Raw genomic sequence first — 20,708 nt, forward strand, 5'->3', positions numbered from 1 at the left:
CTTTTTCCCTTTGATATCACAGCAGGTTGGGAATGAAATGGTGCAGGCTATATTTGACAGTAGTGGTCAGCCTAGGAATTCCCAGCACTCTATATGTTACATGTTTATGTAGGGTATTTATTGTTTTCAGAGACCATGCCAGTTTTTGTTGTTGATTTGTCGAGACAAAAATCCATCCATACTGTAGAAATTACTCTGTAGCCCAGGCTGGCCTTAATGTTTGTAAAGTTCTCCTGCCTCAGCCTAATGGACACTTACTAAGGGATTTTGATTTCTGCATTAACAGTGTTGTGCTGGTGTGCATGCGGTCCTGGGTTTTACCTTAGGTTTCTAAAGTCCTTCCCAGAGTTGTCTGTGTGTAGAGCACACAGTGATGCTTATGTTCCCCGGGAAAATAGCCCTTATTCATAATTGCCTCTGCATTACTTACAGTCACCTTTAAGAAAGGAGTAAAGTTTATGTGTGGAATTGTAGTACGTGGTTTTTCCGAAGCCTTCTTCTGAGCATATTTGAAAGCTTCACAGCCTCGCCCTTTTCAAGGCGATGTGTGCAGATGAGATCTTTTTCAGATGTTGTGTTTTCTTCCCTTTTAAACTTGTAAACATACTTTATAATATCATAGTATAAGTAAATTTATTATAAATATCATATAAATATTCATGTTTTCTATAGTTTAAAATAAAGTAATTCTAGTTGTCTTTCTGGTCTAGTTTTAGGGGAAAATGAGAGAAAGAGAAGATTTCTAAATTCTTTTGAAAGCTTTGTCACACGGGAACTAATATAGCTCAAAGAAAACGAATTTTTAGTTTCTCTGTTGGAATTCTTAGTGCTCGTTCCCACTCAGACTCTAACATTGGTGTCTGTCTCAGCGCCTGCCATGCTGTGCCCCTCTGTCAGCACCCTGGGCGAGCGTTCCCCCCCATAGCTGTAGCTGTGTGGTGCCTGGCACAGTCATTTGGGGGGCGGGGTTGAACAACGTCCCTTTATTTTTAAAATGCAGGTGTCTCTAGAGGGAAGGGTTTTGTTTCTGTTTCTTTTTCTTTCTCTTTTTGCATTCGAATGCAAAGCAGGCAAGAGGAATCCAGTGTTAATCTAGATTGTCATGGAGGGTTTTTAAGACTTTCCAAATGTTTGAAAAGCAATGGGATACCGGTGAGCTGTAGTGAGAATGATTCCCATTCTTCAAGCGCTTTCTTAGGCTAAGTGAGAGAATCCTGCTTTTATTTCCCATTGTGTTTCTTTTGCTCTGTGTTTGTGTGTTTTGTTGCTCTCCTGGCTTCCTTAGGAAGGGTTCAGTGCATGTGGTATTTTATTATTATTATTTTGCCACGTTTGGCAAATGTTGTATTTATTTCATTTTTCTTTCATGTTTTGCTAAAAAGTTAATCCAAGCGCTCGATGTAGTAAAGCGGCATCTGCGGGACTGCCGTGCTCCGCTCTGTGTCTCTTAACTGTCGCTATGCATGCCGTGTTCTCCTGCATGTTTCTTTAAACTCACGGCTGAGTCCATATAATCAATGCAGTTAAACTTCTGTGAAGCAATTAAAATGGAAGTGCTGTTTTATTCATTGTATCATCAGTAGCATAAGTCCCATGCACAGGAAACCTGAAGTTGGCCTGTGTTGGGGCTTGTTGCGACCCCTTCTGAGGAGAACGGTGTTGAGCGCAAGCAAGAAACGAGGTTAACATTACAGTCTTCCGCGTGCAGGTCAAGTGAGCAGTCTGAACGTCCACATGATTTACAGGGCTGCCCCTTTCTTCTCTTACTTACGTATCCTCTTTCTCTGCCTCTTTTTTTTTTTTTTTTCTTTTTTCTGTCAACAGCAGGGTGTTTTGCGGTAGGAATACTCTGGCTCATTGTGGAAAGGTTTGTGTGTAGCCTGTTGCATACACGCATGAGAAGAAAGACTGTTTTGGTCCTATGAGGACATTATTTTTTAAAATTAAGATTAGGAGCAAATGGAGCCAGAGTTAAAATGTCTAGCTTTGAGGAAAACACATAAAAAATGTTTTCTAAGTAGCGTTCTTTTTTATTACATTATCTCTTTTTATTTCTCTGTAAGATTTATACATGCCTGCACATATTTTTATGTTTCTATTTTGCTTAAATGACAAAATCATGCCAGATGGAGACTGATGATGGAAATAACTTGATATGAACTAGCTCCCCCAAATATGCTTTCTCCCCTCTTCAGCACTGTAGTATGTGAGGGGCATTAAAAAATATCTTTTTTCAAATTGACTTCTTAACTCATGAGGTTTACTGGTATCCTATCACTGGATAAAGGATAACTGATGAAATATAAGGCTAAAATAATAGCTTTTTCATAAATGCAACACAATTTTACCATAGGATGTCGTTTCTCATAACACATTTGAGTTTGTAGAAAATGGTACTGTGTTTGTGGTGGCTTTCGAAATGGACCGATGTGAAGCCTATAGAAGTCTAATGAAGTTTAGCTGTTGCTAATTCCAGGCTTGCTGAAATGTAAGATGATAAATGTTAGAATGTTCTCAAAGGATACACTGATGCCCTATAATTTTTTGGCGTTTCTTGATTCTGTTAGAAAGCTAGTCTTTTGTCCTGGTGTTATTTTTGAGTCTGTCCAAATCCTTCAGAGGAACCATGTATTCTTTTTTGAAATGGCAAAACCGCTTGCTATTACATGATTAAGTAACGCCAACCACAACAAAGTCTCATCCAGTAATTTGCCAATTTGAACTTGTTTCTGTGAAGCTTACTTGTACATTATAGTGTGACTGGCTCCTGATAGTGTAGACCCACAGTTGCAAACATTTTCAAAGAAACTCTTTAGTGGACGCTACGGAGATCGTGCAAGCAAGAAGACCAGAATTCAGATCCCCAGCACCCATATAAAAAGCCTGGTATCAAATGTCTGTAACTCCAGCCTGGGGAAGGGAATGAGTGTGAGGTGAGGAGAATAGATGGATCCCCAGATCTTGCTGGCTAGCTTATTATATAGGGTCTAGGTCAGTGAGAAAACAGTCACCAAAACAACAAATAACAATGGTGACAATGACATCAACAACAACAATGTAGAGAGCAATAGAGGAAGTCACCTGTCTCTGCTGGTGTCCACACACACCATCATACAAACACACACACAAATAAAAATAGACCTTCTGTAGTGGTTTCTCTTGCTCCTCTTCCCCCAGCACTTGAAACTCCTCAGGGCCATAGTGGCCAGGGGCACATCACAGATGGCAGCCAGAGGAGCTTGTCCGTTATGTGTTAGTCATCGAGTGATGGACTGAGAAGTCTTGAAGAACAGCACACTCTGAGGAAATACACAAGGAGATTCACATCCAGACAATCAGTTGTGACTTTAGGTGACCTAGATATTGGGAGGGCGCACATGCTGCAGTGTCAGAGGAAGGGTGATGCTGTTGCCGTTCTGGTGGGTCACTGGCAACAGCTATGCAGCAAGGGAAGTGACATTGCATAAACCATTCTTCAAAGACCGATACAATGTTGTCTAAGAGTCTGCCCACACTTGATTTTGTATGTTTTCTTCTATGTGGATGTGATTTAGTGGGAACAATGTGTTCAGTGAGTATTAATGAGTGATTGAAAGAAATGGCCCTTTTGTGCACTATTGTGTGTACTACCATAGATTTTTTTTCAAAGTGGAATTTCAGCTGGACCAATCAGGGCAGCATCTGTCCCTCCCTCCCTCCCTCCCTCCCTCCCTCCCTCCCTCCCTCCCTCCCTCCCTCCCTCCCTCCCTCCCTCCCTCCCTGTGTGTGTGTCTCTCTCTCTAGAAAGTGCCCACACAAAGCCGGGCGATGGTGGCGCACGCCTTTAATCCCAGCACTCGGAAGACAGAGGCAGGTGGATCTCTGTGAGTTCGAGACCAGCCTGGTCTACAGAGCTAGTTCCAGGACAGGCTCCAAAGCCACGGAGAAACCCTGTGTCGGGGAAAAAAAAAAAAAAAAAAAAAAAAAAGTGCCCACACAGAAATCTCAGGAAATTAGATGTTGAAGAGTGTTTCAGGGAAAGTGAGGTCGCTAAGGGCTATCTGAAAAATAGGCAAGGTCTGTGAGCTTTAGACGGAATGCGTGTCGTGTTAGGAGATGTGAAGGCCCTGCCCGAGAGTCCGGCTTGCTTTGTCTAATCAGTAGGAGAACACACTGCATAATCTGTGGGGTCACGGAGGGGGCTCCAAAAATTATATTTGCAGAGATTGTGGCAAACTTTTGCTTTATGACATCTGGGTTAGGGCCTCATTAGCAGTGGCTCAGTTGTCTGAGTAGTACTCAGTGGTCCTTCTATCTGGAGACCATGCTGTGAGAGCAGATACAGTCCCCAGCCCCACACAGTGGGCATTGCCATCTATGTCGTGCATTCTGGTAGTCAGAGCTCTGAGTGGGAAGTTAGTCACTCAAGGAAAAGTGTTGGGTCATTCCAGTTCAGGTTTCTTTTGGACCCCAGAAACCAATCTTCCCTTGGCAACACATCGGGTAGGAGATAATGAGATAAAGTGAGGCAAGAGCAGAAGGTGACAGTCACGTTGGTTCCCAGCAGGACTCAGTGCAAAGCTGAACCTCAGTCCCCAGCTTCACGGCGTTGACGCTTTTGCCAGCATGTCATATTCTGGGCTGGGAATTAGAGAGGTAATCTGTGGACCATAGTTGTATTTGATAGTTAGCTTTGAGAAATTTGCTAATTCAGAAGAGAACAGAAATCCAGGAATTGAAAGACAATGGAAAGTAGAAGGCAGGGACGTGAAGATGTAATGTGCACAGCAGAGGAGAGCGGGCTCTTAGTGGAAGTCTCTGAAGTGACAGTGGTTAGCACACACGTCCTCGGTCACAGCGAAGAGAGAACGGATTTGTGTTTGGTAAGCTTTCAGTATTTAGCTCATCCTGGTCTTTCCACTGAGCGAAATAGAGAAGTCATTTTCACAAGTCCAGCCGCCAGGAAGACGTCTGACTCTACTTGCAATAGGACATGGCGTTAGATTCTCCAGAGTGCGTGGTTCTGCAGAGAGCAGGGCTTCAAGCAGCACCAAGGCTTCATTTTGAGTCATCCTCACTTCTGCGCATGCTGTCTCTACGCACTTTGTGGTAGTCTCTTGTCCTGACGTCAGAATGGACCTGTTAATGTTGGAAATGTATCTGTTCCTCCATTGAAAAGTTTCCACTGGAATGTTAGCCGTCTGAAAGGAGTGGTTGTAATTCCGAAGCCAGCATCCAGTTCAAAAGCAATTTGTTTTATTTTGTTGAGACAGTGTCTTACCAGTTTCCTAGGCTAGGGAAACCAGACACACACAAAGTATCCCTCTGGCCTTGGGTGGGATCACAGGTGTTTGCCACCACACCCAGCTCTCTTATCAAGACCCTTTAACTTTGGAATCATTTCTGTCTCCTTTCCTGCACTGTCTCATTCCATTGGTCAGTAGTTCTCTGAAGGAATGCATGACTCTACTGTAGCACCTCAATATTTAGGGGTAGGGCTTACTTTGGGAAAAAAAAATCTTTCCTAATATACAAGACTGTGGTTCATCATGGTAATTTTTAAATGTTCTTTTACTTTTTAAGCAAAGTTAAACCACCTCCACAAATTTCACCGAGCAAATCGATGGGTGGAGAGTTTTGCGTGGCTGCAGTGTTCGGGACCTCCAGGTCGTGGTTTGCAAACAACGCAGGTCTGAAACGGGAGAAAGGTACGTGGTTTGCTCATGCTCAGCTGCCCTGTTGCATCGCCTCTGAGGATACGGGGTGAGCAACTCTTCTAGATGACTTTATGGCTAATAGCCTAATAGTTTTTACTAAAATAAAATTAAGTCCACTTCTTTCTTTTTTATCTATCAAGTCTGAATCTAACTAATTAAAACAATTTCTGACACAAATGGAAAATGAATTTACCATTGACTTATTTTTTTTAATTTATTTTCAAGAGCAAGTCCCTATATAAAATCCTGGCTGTATTTAACTTGTAGGCCAGGCTGGCCTCAAACTCACAGAGATCCTCCTTGCCTCTCTCTGCTGGTATTATATATGTGCATACTAACCTGGCCCGGTTGACTGCATTTTGTCTTTTTTAATGACATTTCACATTTGATCTTAGGGCTGTCTATTTTATACCTATTCTATTATAGGTTTTGCACAAGCTAATTTCACAGTATTGTCTCTGAAGTAAGAAGGAGAAAATTTTGTAACCTTGGAATCAACCAAGCTCACTAATGTCAGTTTATGTCAGCTAAGGGGGCCTGTGTGCGTGTGAATGCATTTTTTTCTGAAGCGGATGGTCAGTCCCCTGGAGCTGAAGTTACATGTGATTGTGAGCTGCAGGGTTTGTAGTGGGCACTGAATTCAGTCCTCTGCAAGAGCAGCAAGTGCTCTCAACTGCTGAGTCATCTCTCTGGTTCCTGCTACATAAAAAAAGATAAAACCAACAAAATCCTCAAGCCCCAAAATAAAACAAAAATGCTAAACTGTTCCTGAGAAATAAGTGTCACGTTTTTGTGGTTATTATCGCTCCTATGAGTTGGTGGGAATAACTATGTTTTTGTTTTTAATTTTTTTTAAGTTTTTTTAAGTGTATAAATATTTTTGCCTGCATGTGTGTTTGTACACCAAGTGTATGGTGGTATCCATGGGGGATCCAAAGGCCTTGGATCCTCTGGAACTGGAGTCACATTTAGGAACCCTCATATGGGTGCTTAATTGCTCCTAATCACCGAGCCATCTCTCCAGCCCAGTTGCTATGTTTTTAACCTCTGTTTTGATCACCGGGATCAATACCTGAAATGTTTGCATAAATATTGTTTTAGTAGGTGATTCATTATCATGTATATAGTTTTTTTTTCCAATTATAGGACTTGAACCTAGGATCTTTCCTGTGGTCTTTATATAGAAGAGAATGTTTGTATGTTTCACACACCAAGTAAACAATTTTGAGTGTTATGATTTTCCCCTGATTACTTTATTGTGATTCAATTGGGTCACACGCTGGTGTGCCCCTGCCTTGTTCCACAGTCACTTTTGTTCTTGGCAAAAATGGCTCTTCTCCCTGCTCACTGTTGGCAGTCAGACACCAGCCATTTCCCTTGCGATCACCTTTCAGTGAACACTGCCTTGTAATTGGATCTTAGCGCAGCAGGTGCCTTCCCGGTTAGGAAAGCTACTGGAGAGGAGGCAAGGGAGGCACTCCCATTTTCTTATCCCATCTTTATTTTTTTGTTACTGCCTTTGGTTTAATGATGCTATCGAAAGGACTTTTTGTTACTCATTAAAACCTGTGCAAAGCTCGGTTTCAAATGCTTCTCCTTCTGTCCTAATTACCTCTTTTGCTTGCTACTCCTTTATGTCCCCCTGGCTGGTCATTGGCCATTTTCTCAAATCAGCTGTAATTGATTCGTCTGACACAGAGATAAGATGACCCACACAGCGCTCATAAGCAATCCTCAATCCTCCTCTGCTTACTGTAAAACACGAGCTTCAGCACTGAGCCTACTCAGACAGTGTGTCCATGTGTCTGCCCTATAAAGTCATACCCAGCACTGATTTCTCTATGGCTCCACCGGCATTCCTTTACTACAGGAGTCAGGAATCTCATTGAGAAGTGGACTAAACTAGTTTGAGGAGGGTCTTTACTTTTATTTTTTGTTTCGTTATGGTTTTGAGACAAAATTTCTCTGTAGCTTTGGTGCCTGTCCTTGAACTAGCTCTCGTAGACCTGGAACTCACAGAGATCTGCCTACCTCTGCCTCCTGAGTGCTGGGATTAAAGGTGTTCACCACCACCGCCCGCTGGATCTTTACTTTTTTATGTATTGTTTCTAGTTCACAGACAAATTGAGAGAAAGCTATAGCGAATGTCTGTCTGTTCCTTAGTCCACTTGTGCTTAGCCCATGTCATGAGAGTGCTGTATTTATTTCAGCTGGTTGTCTTGTAGATACAAATGATGCTGGGTTTTTTTGTTTTGCTTTGATCCAGATGTTAATATTTAAGTTTTCTGCATGCATGCACATGTATGTGTGTGTGCATGTGTGCGTGTGTGTGTGTGTGTGTGTGTAGCAGCCAGAGGTGGATGTTGGTGTCCTGCTCCATTATTTTTGCCTTGTTTGGTTGAGTCAGGGCCTTCCTGAACCTGGATCTCATTTGGTGGCCAGTGAGCCCAGTGATCCTCCCTCTCTATCCCTTATCCTCACAGACGTTACAACCTGGTGTTTGACTATGCCTGTTCATGATTTTTGTTTTCTTTTCGTTGGTGTTGGGTTTCTTCGTTTGTTTTGTTTTTCAGAGTGTTCTGGGGCAAGCACTCATCTCTGTTGCGCCCTCTCCCCAGCTGATGAATTTAAGTCTGCCAAGAAAACATTGAATTGTTAGGCTTAGTTCCACACCTAGCTCTTCATGTAGGTTCCTTGTTCAAGCCAGTGTTATTAAATTTTATTACATAGATTATTCATTTTCTGATAATTCTTCCAAGTCCTCCTCATGTCGTTTATTTTCCATAATATGTGGAATAATAGATAATATATAAATTCAAATTTTTATATCAAAGTGTTTGGCTATACTGCAGTATTGAACATAATGGTATTCTTGAAACAAAAGAAATGTTGTGACCTGTTCACTGGCATCTGCTTATGCAAAGCACCTGCAGTGGGTGTGCAGATGCCATGGCACAGAGCTCTTCTTACTTCTTTTGGTAGCCCAAGGTGCAGACAGCAGGGTCGATAATGTAAATCTCCTGTTGTGATCTTTCTCTGCCATCCTCACATCTCGTTTTGATTCTCTGTTTGCAGATCAGTCCAAACAAGTTGTAGTTGAATCTCTGTACATCATCAGCTGCTACGGAACCTTAGTAGAGCACACGATTGAGCCCCGGCCGCTCAGTACTGCTCCCAAGATCAGTGACGACACACCCCTGGAGATGATGACGTCACCCCGTGCCAGCTGGACACTTGTTAGGTAGTTCTTCTTTCCTCCTAAAGATGTAACCTTTGTGAGATCTTGACATATATGCCAGTGAGGTGCAGTCACTGGCATATATGCCTGGATATAATCTCCCTTCTTTCCCTTGTCTCTAGAATCTTGTACAAATGAGATCAGACACTATTGTCTGGCTTCTTTAATCTGGGAAGACTTTAGTCCATTTCTTTTTTTTAGTTGGCCATGGTCTACATGCACTGCCAGTCATGTGTGCGCCCTTCTGCAATCGCTTTTCTTTATCAAGTGAAGAAATCCTGCATCATCATTTCCCCTCTAGCTCTATACCACCACCAGAAGCTTACTTTGTATTGCCTGCCTTGCCCTGCTCTGGTCACTAAAGGATGACGTCATGAGATATGTTACCTTTTGTATCTGATTTCTTTCAGTTAGCATATTTTGAAGGTCTTTATTAATGCGATATATAAGACTTTTTAATATCTATTTTATATTCTATTATATAGGAATATCACATTTTGTTTATCCATTCATTAGCTGGAGGCACTTTTTACCCTATAGCTGTCACTAATTGATGCTGTAAATATTCAAATGGAGGATTGTGCATGGTGTTATTTTGTACTGTCCCAGGAGATATAATCAGAGAGTATCTCTGTTTGAACTGAGGCATCTTTCCAGTTGATTTGAACTTTTTGTTTTTTTGTGTATCGTTTCTTGGTCTTGTTTCCCTTATTCCAGTCTCACATGCATTAATGGAAATAGAAAGGAATACAAAGAGACTCTAAGGGCTCCTTTAAAGTGATCATCTAGGATACAATGGTTAGACACTCTAGAAATGTTTGAGAATCATCTCAACTCATGTAATGAGTAGAATTTTTATAAGATAGCACAAAGAGGAGGAAATGAAACCTGGAATAAATCCTACTTAATATGGTGAATTGTGCATGGGAGAGAAACAGTCACTCAACATGTAAGAAAGGAAGCAGATAAAAATGGATATGAAGATGACCCTTCTCCTTTGACATTTTAAAATATTCTATTGATTTTTTTTCTTGTGGCTCCAGCATTCTTTACTAGTGCTCACTGTGCTGGATTAGCCTGATCAATATCTGATTTATCAAGCTTATTTAAAATTCGGCAGATCCAATTAAACTTACTGCAGTCTCACTGTTGAAATAGCTAATTCAATCCAAAGTAAGTTGTCCTTTTACACAGCTGCTTTTTTAAACCGACTTTTACTTGTTTCATGTTGAAGATGTTTAACACTGGTCAAAAATGGGATAAATGGCATCTCTATAGTAGACGCGTAAATACTGCTCCTCTCTTTTCTGTCTTTCTTATCTAGCTGATTACAGTCTAGCTCTGATAAGTTAATGTCGGCTCCATGTTATCTGGGTGGCACATTGCCACCTTTTTAGTTTAAGTTTCTGGTCTTGTATGTCAAGTTAAAGAGCATCGATCTTAATGATTGCAGATTCATTTTAATGTTCAGAAGCCGTGAGAGCCTCTATCAGGGTCTGTGGGTGATTTACATCCCATCTCTGAAGCTTAAATATTAATATTCTTCTGCTGTCTCCTTAGGACGCCTCAGTGGAACGAGCTGCAGCCACCGTTTAATGCGAACCACCCTCTGCTGCTCGCGGCAGAGGCTGTGCACTACTACCAGCTCCTGCTTGCTGGCTGTAAGTACTTCTCCTTGCCTTGCTTTCTGTTTTCTTGTGTTTTTTCTTCCACATGATCTTTTCTGAATTTGCTGACTTTCAAAGCCTGTTTGCATATTATCAGTCCGTGGGCCTTCGTTCTTAAACAAACAAAGGTGTGCGTCTTCAGCCACCGTGTTCCTTCCCCTGAACTATAGCTTTGAAAAGGTTTGGAAAAAGAACTCAAAACAACAACAACAACCACCCACAAAACAAAGCAAACTACCTCTAACATGGTAGGATATGGAGGGCAGCTTATCAGAGCCTGGGACCTGTTCCTAAGGGAATAAAAGCAAGCACTCCATCACAAGATGCCACGAGAGCAGCTTCTGCCTGTAGTTTTGTTATTTGGACTCCTTGATGGTCCCAACTGCTTTAGGTTTTCGTTTGTGTTTGATGCTGGGGTTCAGACCGTGCGTGGCCTTGCATGTGCCAGCCGAATGCTCTTCAACTAAGCTTTTTTTTTTTTTCTTGAGTTCCTTTGGCCATTTGTAGATATTGATGTTCATCCAACCAGATACTTTCATTTTTAATATGGGAGGCATGAAGAGACATTTTAATATTTATTATCCAGTTTGTCTTCATTGAATTAAAAAGGCTTTACAATTATAATTCGGTTTTGTAGAATATACTGAGTCCTAATTGAACCTGATGGCTCTGAGTGCTGTATGCTTTTAGAAACTTCCTGAAAATCAACAGTGACATGTTTTTTAATGGTAGTTGTCCTCCATGTAGTGTCTTGCTTAGCAATTATGGAGCTTGAGCTAAAATAATTGCAGACCTCTTTATTTCATTTACATTTTGTGTTACATATTATGCTAGAAGCAGGAAAACTATAGGCTTCGCTCTACAGTTATGAAACACCAGAAGTAATAAAGAGGGGTTTGGGGGCAGTCTTATTCTTACACGTTTCAACTTGGCTTTTGCTGCCTCATTTGTGAAGTGCCTACTATGTGTCAGCACGGACTGAGTGCATCTGGCCCCAAGCTGGTCACTGTCCAGCTGCAGAGACAATGAAAGTCAAAAGCAATGGGGTGCGTGTCTCAGCGGAGAATCCTGCCTTCAGGACTGCGCTCCGCACTGAAAGCAATGTCAGAACTGGTGACGGGCAGCAGGTTGAGTGGGGAGATGTGGGCAGGGATCCGTGGAGTTGTCATTTTCTAGTCTTCTCAATCATTGTTAGATGATCTAGTGCAGACGTGGCACATATGATTTCAAAGAAAAACTGCAAGCATTTTTTTTTTACTACCTTCTTTTTGTTGTCATTGTTTTATTTTTGAGACAGTGTTTCTCAGCGTAGCCCTGACTGTTCAGTAGACCAGGCTGGCTTTGAACTGACAGAGATCCAGCTGCCTCTGCCTCCCAAGTGCTGGGATTAAAGGTGTGCTCTGTTTTACTTCTCAATAAAAGGCAAAAGTCCTAATTATTGCAATAAGTGTTGTTGACACAGTTAATGCTTCGTTTTGTTGTTTTGATACCTGTTAGTTCAGATGAGCTGACAGACAGTAGTAAGTCTGAAGTGTCTAAGAAGATAAAGGGAAGTTAAAAACCACACTACAGCTCTTCATGGTTCCTGCCAGTCACGAGCTGGTTGGATGGCATTTGACTTAGGTGCCCGAACACTTTTGTCCACTACTGCTGCAGAATCTCGCCGTCCGCCAAGGGCTTTTATGCCCGGTGATGACACCGTCAGGGTTGCTGTGCATGTTGGGGTTTGGACCCAGGGCCTGCACACAGTAGGTAAGCGCCCTACTTAGTAGGGTGTAGACTGCATATCTTCTCCGAGCCTCCCTGCAGCTGCACTGCATGGCAGCTCTAGAAAGGTCACAGAAAGGTCACTCCTCTGCGGCTCTGCGGCAGGACACTTCGAAGAAAGGGATTGGGCAAAGAGTTTTGAAGCAAGGCGAGATCTTCATCCGCACAGGCCTGTGAGATGCTGAAGGCAGATTTGGCCCAGGCACCCTCACCAGCTGGACCGTCCCTCTGGTTTCTGTTGCCTTTTTATATGGATTGGAATGATACAGCCTGGCTTTTAAAGTTTCACACGCAAACCCACTTACCTGCGGGCGTCTGGGAATACTTAGCCGTGGGGCAGTACTGCTGTTGGTTTGAACAGTGCCTTGACTTCCCCTCTGTATCTCTCTTCCCCAGTCCCCTCACAGAAGCCCTTTAGAAACTGCCCTGCCTCCTACAAAAGTCAGTCACTATTTCTAGTGCTGTGGGTGCGTTTGTTTCACTTACTGGAGTTTAAAATCATCTTTGAGCCTATGGGCTTTAGAGAGTGTGGTGGAACCCGTGTCTTCAACGTGCTGGGCTCTGTGATAGGTCCCTAGCAAGGACAGGGGGAAGGGTGGGAGGGAGGAGACTTTGGTGCTATTGAAAAAATGTAGCAAACTTACACAAACTGGGGAATGACGGGGTAGTAGGCAAAGAAGTAAATAGAAATAGGAACGAGACTGTCTCTGGGAGAAGACAGCGGCCCTGCAGGATGTTAGCAAGGACCCCCACGTCATCATAACAGATACACTGTTCTCCGTAAACAGTTTGTTCCATATTGGAGCAAGGATGCAGCTGAGGAAAGAAAACAGAGGCCTGCCCTACGTGCTGCTGACTTCTACCCACCAAAGTAACCAAGCCTCCGATTCTGTGCTCCTCACCGTTGGGCCTCGTCTGTATTCAGGAGAATGACAAACTGGGGAGTCCTACAGTGGAGGCCTGCTCACAGTAGACAGGATCATATTCCGGTAGTTCATTCAGAAGTCACGATGAAGGTTGAGATGAACCATCGAAGACTGCCATTTTTAGCAATTTTTAAAAACTATAATGTATGAAGAATTTATATGTTGAAATTAAATGTGCAGATGGTAATCTTAGTATTTAGGTCAGAGACATAAACATCAAGAATATATATCCTTTGGCTGGAGAGATGGCTCAGTGGTTAAGAGCACTGACTGCTCTTCCAGAGGTCCTGAGTTCAATTCCCAGCAACCACATGGTGGCTTACGGCCATCTATAATGAGACCTGGCGCCCCCTTCTGACTTGTGGGCACACATGGAAGGAATGCTGCATACATAATAAATAAATAAATATTAAAAAAAGAATATATATCCTTTTGGACATAAAATTACTAGTAGAACTGTAGAGATGACTCAGTGGTTAAAAGCACTTATTGCTCTTCTTGATGACCTGAGTTCAATTCCCACATAAGGCAGTTCATAAATGCCTGTAATTCAAGCTCCAGGGAATTTGACTCCCTCTTCTGGCTTCCAAAAGTACACACACACACACCTTTCTCCTTAAATCAAATATAACATAAAATTTTGGTTGAGATTAATGGTTTATTGTTGCGATTATGTTCTTTCAAAGTCATACTCATTTCATTGTAGAATATTCTTTTCCAAAATGAAAACTAGCCTTACAGTAGACAGGTCAGTCAGCTTTGAGTACCATCCCAAAGGACACAGTAACTTTTTCTTTAGTCTTCCAAACTGTAAATTTAAATGAGGGCCTAACCCTGAGATTGGGAAAGCGTCTTTAGAGGATAAGTAGTCTATAGAACCCTCGCTCAGCCGCAGGAGTGCTCAGTGGGCCCAGCCATGCGGGGAGCGGGCGTCAGACTTCGGACTGCTTTCTCAATAATCCACAGTCACGTGATCCCATGTGAATCCATACACCATAAGGATTATAAGGTATTTGAACCGAGTGAAGTTGAAAGCAGAGCTTGTCCACGTGTTAGAATTCTCTCTCTTCTAAGACAAAGACTTAGTTGTTAGTAGATGACTCAGTTTGATAACTCTCAAGGAGAAGAAATGCAACCTCGAAATTTTGCATAGTTGATGGCTCCATTAGTGTGTCATTTCTAAATCTAAATTAATGTGTCGTGTAAATGGCAGATCAGCGCTGGGCTTTGCTTGGGCTTTTGTTGTTTCATTTTTATTTTGGGGGGAATTTTTGTTTTGTTTTGTTTTTGTGACAGGGTTTCTCAGTGTATCTCTGCCTGTCCTGGAACTCAGTTCGTGAAACAGACTGGCCTTGAGCTCACATAGATCTGAGATTAAAGGTTGCGCCCTACTTTCAGGCTCTAGCTGCACCTTTGCATGGGAAGAAGGAAGGTGACTGCATCTCTGAAAGCTTGGTGCAAGATAAGTGTTCATTCTGATGGAACAGTTTTATATCTTTTTTAAAGAGTGTGTGTTTGGCCAGGTGGTGCTGACACATGCCTTTAATCCCAGCACTCCAGAGGCAGAGACAGGTGGATCTCTGTGAGTTCAAGGCCAGCCTGGTCTACAAGAGCTAGCGCCAGGACAGGCTCCAAAAAAACTACAGAGAAAACCTGTCTCGAAAAACAAAACAAACAAGAAAGTGTGTGTTCATGTATGCTCCTGGATATACCAGAAGAAGGTATTGAATGTCCTGGCACTGATGTTGCAGGTGTGTGAGACACCACATATGGTTTCTAGGCACCAAACTCAGGGCTTCTGAAAAGAACTACAAATATTCTTAACCACTGAGCCATTTCTCTAGTCCTCAAATGGGTAGCATATTGAAAGACCCTTTGTGCAAGTTGACTGTGTGTTGCTGTGATAAATATCTTGATCATAATCGACTTAGAGAGGGTGGTTTTGTATCCTCTCAAGGGTTCCAGTCCACTGTTGAAAGAAACCGGGCCTGGAAACACTGCTTACTGGTTTGCTCAGATATTCTTTTTGTATACAGCCTGAGCCCCCACATCATATAGCAGTTGAGAAAATGTCATGTCTACAGGCCAGTCTGAAGGTGGCAATTCATCAACTGTGGTTCCTACTTATAGCTGTGTCAGTATGATGACCGAGTTTAGACATAACAAGTAACCTGTGTCAGTTCGATGAATCTGACACACAGATACATCCCTATCAAGCTGGAACCTTACCTTTCTTATTGATCCCCAGGGTCTCACAGTTGTATCATATTATAAAGTGCAATGCAATTTTAAAAGTACTCCCATAGTCTTTAAGAATTTCAGTGCTTTAAGAGTTGAGTTCTAATTATAACATTGAAAGTCTCTTATGAAGTCCTGTAAAATAAAAAAACGGTACATAGTTTCTTATTTAAAAAGCAAAAGATAGGGACACAGTCATAATCAGATCAAAGCAAAACCAGAATCCAGTATTGTAAATGGCACCATATCCAGTATCTGTACTCCCTCACAGTCTTCCAGGCTTCACAGGCCTTGGGTGGCTCCTATTTTCTTTCTCTGCCTCATGCAAAACACCCACCCCACACACACACCCCACTTGTCTTGTCAGATATATATTCCATGCCTGCCAATTATCCCTAGTGTGGATATCCCAGGGTCTTGACAGTGCCAATACCTTACGATATCCATTGCAACTTTGACTACAACTTCACTAATGATCTTACACATATTTTTGAATATCTTTTTGAATACATATTAATGCATAGGAGAATATTATGGCTAATCTTGACTGCTAATGTACCATACCTAGGCCCGGAGTATCTCTATTGAGCAATTGCCTCCAAAAGATTAGTCCTACTATGCCTCCTTCGTTTTCTTCCTCCTGTCCCCCAGTGGTGCTAGAGATAGAACTCAGGTCTTCATGCTTACAGCACAAGCACCGGATCCACCGAGGCCTCCTGTCCTCCATGCTTGCAAAAGTATGTTTTCCTTTAGATCTAGTGTTGAGCTTCATTTCATTTTACGTGTAGTTCATTTTCTGTTTCTCTATCATCTTTAAATTTTCAAAGGAAAAGGGATAGTTACCAGATAAGTGGTAGCTTGGACTTAGGATGGGGTAGAAGGTATAGGATGAAGAATGTACAAAATGAAAAGTCAAAATTAGAGAGAGACCTCAAACCAGACTCGTGGCAATGAAGATTTGCCAGTAAAGATGAATGGACTAACGAGTAAACTGATCAGTGGGACACACGAAAGCTCTCTCTGTCATTTTTGTTTCTGTTTTTTTTTTTTTAAGGTGTTTTGCTTTTCTTTTAAATTTTATTTTGTTTTGGGGTGGTTTTCAAGGGCTGAAGGCAGATTCGGGGGGCATGGAGATATATGGGATAGGAATGCATAATATGAAATCCACGAAGAATCAATGCAAGTTTTAAAAAAAGTCAGGAATCACTAGAGTCTAAGCATCTTTATTCTCCCAATAAATTGTGACTGCTGGCCCAGAACATGAAATCCTTAGCATATAAAGCATCACAGTATCTTATTCCAGGTCTAACTCATGTGTTTGGGTGAATTATAATTCCACTGTTTTTGCAGCTCAGTAGAGATATCCCTTGTGAACATGTGTACTCCAGACACAGAATGGTTAGTCCTGCCTTACACACACACACACACACAGAGAGAGACAGAGAGAGAGAGAGAGAGACAGAGACAGAGAGACAGAGAGAGAGGCAGGCGCCATTCACGTCACTCTTGTCTGTGATTGACATTGCCAGTGCTGGGGGAAAGCAGCCAATACGAACAGTTTTCCTCTGAGCCGCTCTCTCTCTGTGCCATGTTCTATTAGTCTGACATCCTGGGTTGCATTTCTGTTGCCGTGTGTCCCAAGGATGGTGCAGGCACTCAGCAATGTTTCCTTGCATTGTCCATTATAAATATTTGCCCAGTGCTGGGGAGAGGTGGAAAAGGAAGAGAGAAATGTTTTTGTCTTGTAGAGGAAACTTGTAATGTAGGGCTTATTTAAAGAGTATTTATAGTCCATTGTTGGCCACGGGGTGTGTCGTGCTGCCCTGTCCAGATAGATTCTTAGTAGAGTTTTACAGTTGGATATTTCCTTATTTAAACGTTTTCAGTTGGCATGTGTCTTTCCATAGAGAGGTCATTTTCAGAAAATGGTGCTTTTCTGTAAGAAACTAAAGTTGAGATCTATCGGGTCTTATTTGGACCACATGAGTGTTTTGTAGCTTGGATGAACCTTATGACATTGTTGATTCTCATTCTTAAAATGGTATGAAATAGTTGATTGTAAACACTATAAATTTGAAAGTTTGCATTGTATCAACCTCTGCATTTAGCATATGTGCTTATATTTATTTCCAGGTCTTTACCTAGATTGTCAAAATAATTTTTGTGCATGCATTCACATTGTTGTCAGTATGAAACAAAGGGCAAGTGTCTACAGAAGGCCTCTGCTAACTTATTAGCATCTGATAATGTTATGGAATTCCACGTTGGGTTCTTACAGAAGCTCCCTGCTCTATCAGAGTATTTTACAGCCTGCTATTTTTCCAAATATAGTTCAGAGTCAACTTTTTTCCATAGATGATACTAATATTTATTACAGTGGATTGGCAGATTTAACTGGTACAGGACATTGATTGTGATACGGAAAAATATTGGTCAGAAGTCTGTAGTCCATTAAGATCTGTGCATCTGATGTCATTTACTCTGTGCCAGTTACATTTATGGTTTAAAATAGATCCTGCTGCCATGGGCTGTGCTTCATCATGGTCGGGTAGGAGTAGAAAGAGAGGGTACTAACAGTATCTGTTCACCGTTTTCTCCAAAATTTGGGACTGAACTCTAATGGCAGTGCTTGGCTTACCTGCAGTACCGTAATGGGTTGATATTGGCAGGAGCTCCTGGTTTGATATGTCATTGCTTCCATCAGCGAGGCTAATTGCTAATAAAACACTAAGTGGGAATTTAGGGCAATGCTGCAGCCATCGGCTCTGTCCGTGGTAGCCGGAGCTCTGGCGCCATTTCGGGATCACTATTTGTACGCGTCTGTCAGAGTTAGAATACATCCATTTCTCTCAGTTTTAGCTTCTCTATAGAATTCCTGTCAATTGTTTGACTCCATTAAGTGTGCAGAGGAAATAAAAGCCTGAACAACCAATCCACCAGGGGCTCTAGATAGACCGTTTCTTTGTCCATCCTCAGAGCACTGCATTAGGTCTCATTATCCATTTATAATACGTGACCTCTGCCCTCTGGGTCATAGAAAAATATTCAGTGTGCTTTTCTGTCATATAGGGCACCTTTCTCAGCGGTCATAAAACAATGTGATGTCTGATGCTTCAGGGGACTAGTTTACACTGCAGGTTTTTAAATGAATACACATTCTTGTGGCAGTTTAATCTGGCCGCTTTCCCCCTTGCTCTTCCCTGTTTCTGAAATGGGACAGTGAGCGCCTGATGCACAGGTGAGCTTAGGGTTCTCTATGTATTCTTTCTCATCCTAATTCAAAATTCTGTTTCTAACTCTGACTTTACGTTTGTTTCCAACTCTGACTTTACGTCTGTGGATAGAGAAATACATACTGTCTTAGATACGGTGAGTGGGCTGAGCCGTCATCCCTCACAGACTCGGATTGTTGGTGATTCCAGCCTTTTCGCCCAGCCACCAGTGACCCGCTCTACCATCGAGGAGTTTGGAAACCTCCAGGTTCCTTTTCTGCTATGAATTTGGAGCAGCTTCCAGGATGCACTGCATCGCTAATAGTTTTGTTTCCAGTTCAGAGTTCACAGACAGACATGGGTCAAGAAGGAGATTTATGGCTTAAGCATGAGCAGAATTCAGGGATAGGTTTTTCTCTCCAAACCAGTCACAGAAAACCTAACAGTAGTTAGCATTCGCTCCATGACAAGAATTAATATATTAACTGGATTATAGCACTGTTTGACAAACTGCTTACTAATACATCAAAATTGATTGGGCATTCTGTTTTTGAATGACAAATGGCTGCATTAAGAGGGAGGGGAAATCCATTAATTATAGCTGCTCTCAGCTATGGGAAATGTAATCATATAAATATGGATCTTGCTACAGCAGAGATCTCTCCTCCCAGTATTGTGTCTTCCGTGTGCATCTACACCTCTTTGCTATTAACGGAGCAGCTTCTCCCAGCTGCTCTCCTGTGAATGACTTAACATTTTCCCACTATGTAAAAACTATCCTGACTCATGGCCCAGGAATTCTTTTCTGATACTCCAGAAAATACCAGGAGAACCTCATAGCTCAGCCCTTGTGGCTATTCTCAATTGTGCTTGCTCTAAATTTGTGTCTGTTCTTGCTTCACTTCACACAGAAGGTAGGGCTTTTAGTTTGGGGATAGGAAATTTGGAAAGAGGTGGTTTGTTTTCCTATATGGATCCTCGAGTTACTAGTTTCTGTGCCTCGGGTTCCTCGTCTTGATAATTAAGCAGTGAAAACCTCTTCGCACCTGGAAGAACTGGGATGCTCTCTGCCCAAGATTCTTGTAACTTCCTGAACCCAAATTTCAGACCCTAGGAGGCTGCAGCACTGGCTCAGTGTTAAGAGCATTTAGCGTTCCTGGAGAGGACCTGTGTTTGGTTCTCAGCACCCACGTGGCAGCTTACAACCTCCTGTAGGCACTCACATGGGCAAATACATGCGTATAGGCAAAACAGCCATACACATGAAATTAAACAACCCTTTAAAAAGCAATTCAGGCGCTTACCCAGTGAAAAGGACATAGTGCCCCAGGCACTGGAGGGGATCCCAGTCAACCTCCACAGCTGAGCCCAGTCATCTGCTATTCTCCACCTTTTATGTTCTAACAGGAAATGTTAATATTTAACTAATGATGGACTCAAAGGTATCTGCTATTCTTTACAAAAAACTATGTTTCTCTACATACATCTGCAACAGTATATCCATTCTTCGCATTATCCCTGCAGCTAGTGTCATGAGTCAGCAGAGGAGAAACTCGGGGCCACTCCTAATAATGCCAAAATAATGGTAACAGTTGCAATAATTTGCTGTATTCTTGCCTTCTTTTAAAAATGGAAGTCAATGAGCCCTCTGTTGTAGGATTGTCAAGTGAGATTGCTCCTTGGAAACACCTCATGTAGCTCGGATAGGACGAGAGGTGTGATGGTTGCTTCCTTAGAAGCCGTTGTGCCCCCTCCTTTCTTTTGGAGTTCTTTTTTTTTTTTTAATTTTTATTTTTATTCTTTTTTAATTAAAATTTCCACCTGCTCCCCGTTTCCCATTTCCCTCCCCTCCTCCCAAATATTGCCCCCTCCCCCCCACTCCCCTCCCCCTATCCCCACTCCTCTTCTCCTCCCCCCACACCATTCCCCCTCCCTCTCGATACTGAAGAGCAGTCCAAATTCCC

General features: G+C 42.2%; 1 protein-coding gene across 7 annotated transcripts in view; it reads left to right on the forward strand.

Moving 5' to 3' along the window:
* Bcas3 (BCAS3 microtubule associated cell migration factor) overlaps positions 1-20,708 on the forward strand; it is a 486,981-nt gene that overhangs the window by 203,192 nt on the left and 263,081 nt on the right. For all 7 annotated transcript variants that reach the window (XM_057774686.1, XM_057774690.1, XM_057774688.1 and 4 more), the window contains 3 exons: positions 5,563-5,687; positions 8,772-8,937; positions 10,495-10,595. In XM_057774686.1, coding sequence (XP_057630669.1) covers positions 5,563-5,687; positions 8,772-8,937; positions 10,495-10,595 — 392 coding nt within the window. The remainder of the gene's footprint in view (positions 1-5,562; positions 5,688-8,771; positions 8,938-10,494; positions 10,596-20,708) is intronic.

Source organism: Chionomys nivalis, chromosome 7, assembly GCF_950005125.1.
Source record: "Chionomys nivalis chromosome 7, mChiNiv1.1, whole genome shotgun sequence".
In the NCBI taxonomy this organism is placed as follows: domain Eukaryota; kingdom Metazoa; phylum Chordata; class Mammalia; order Rodentia; family Cricetidae; genus Chionomys; species Chionomys nivalis.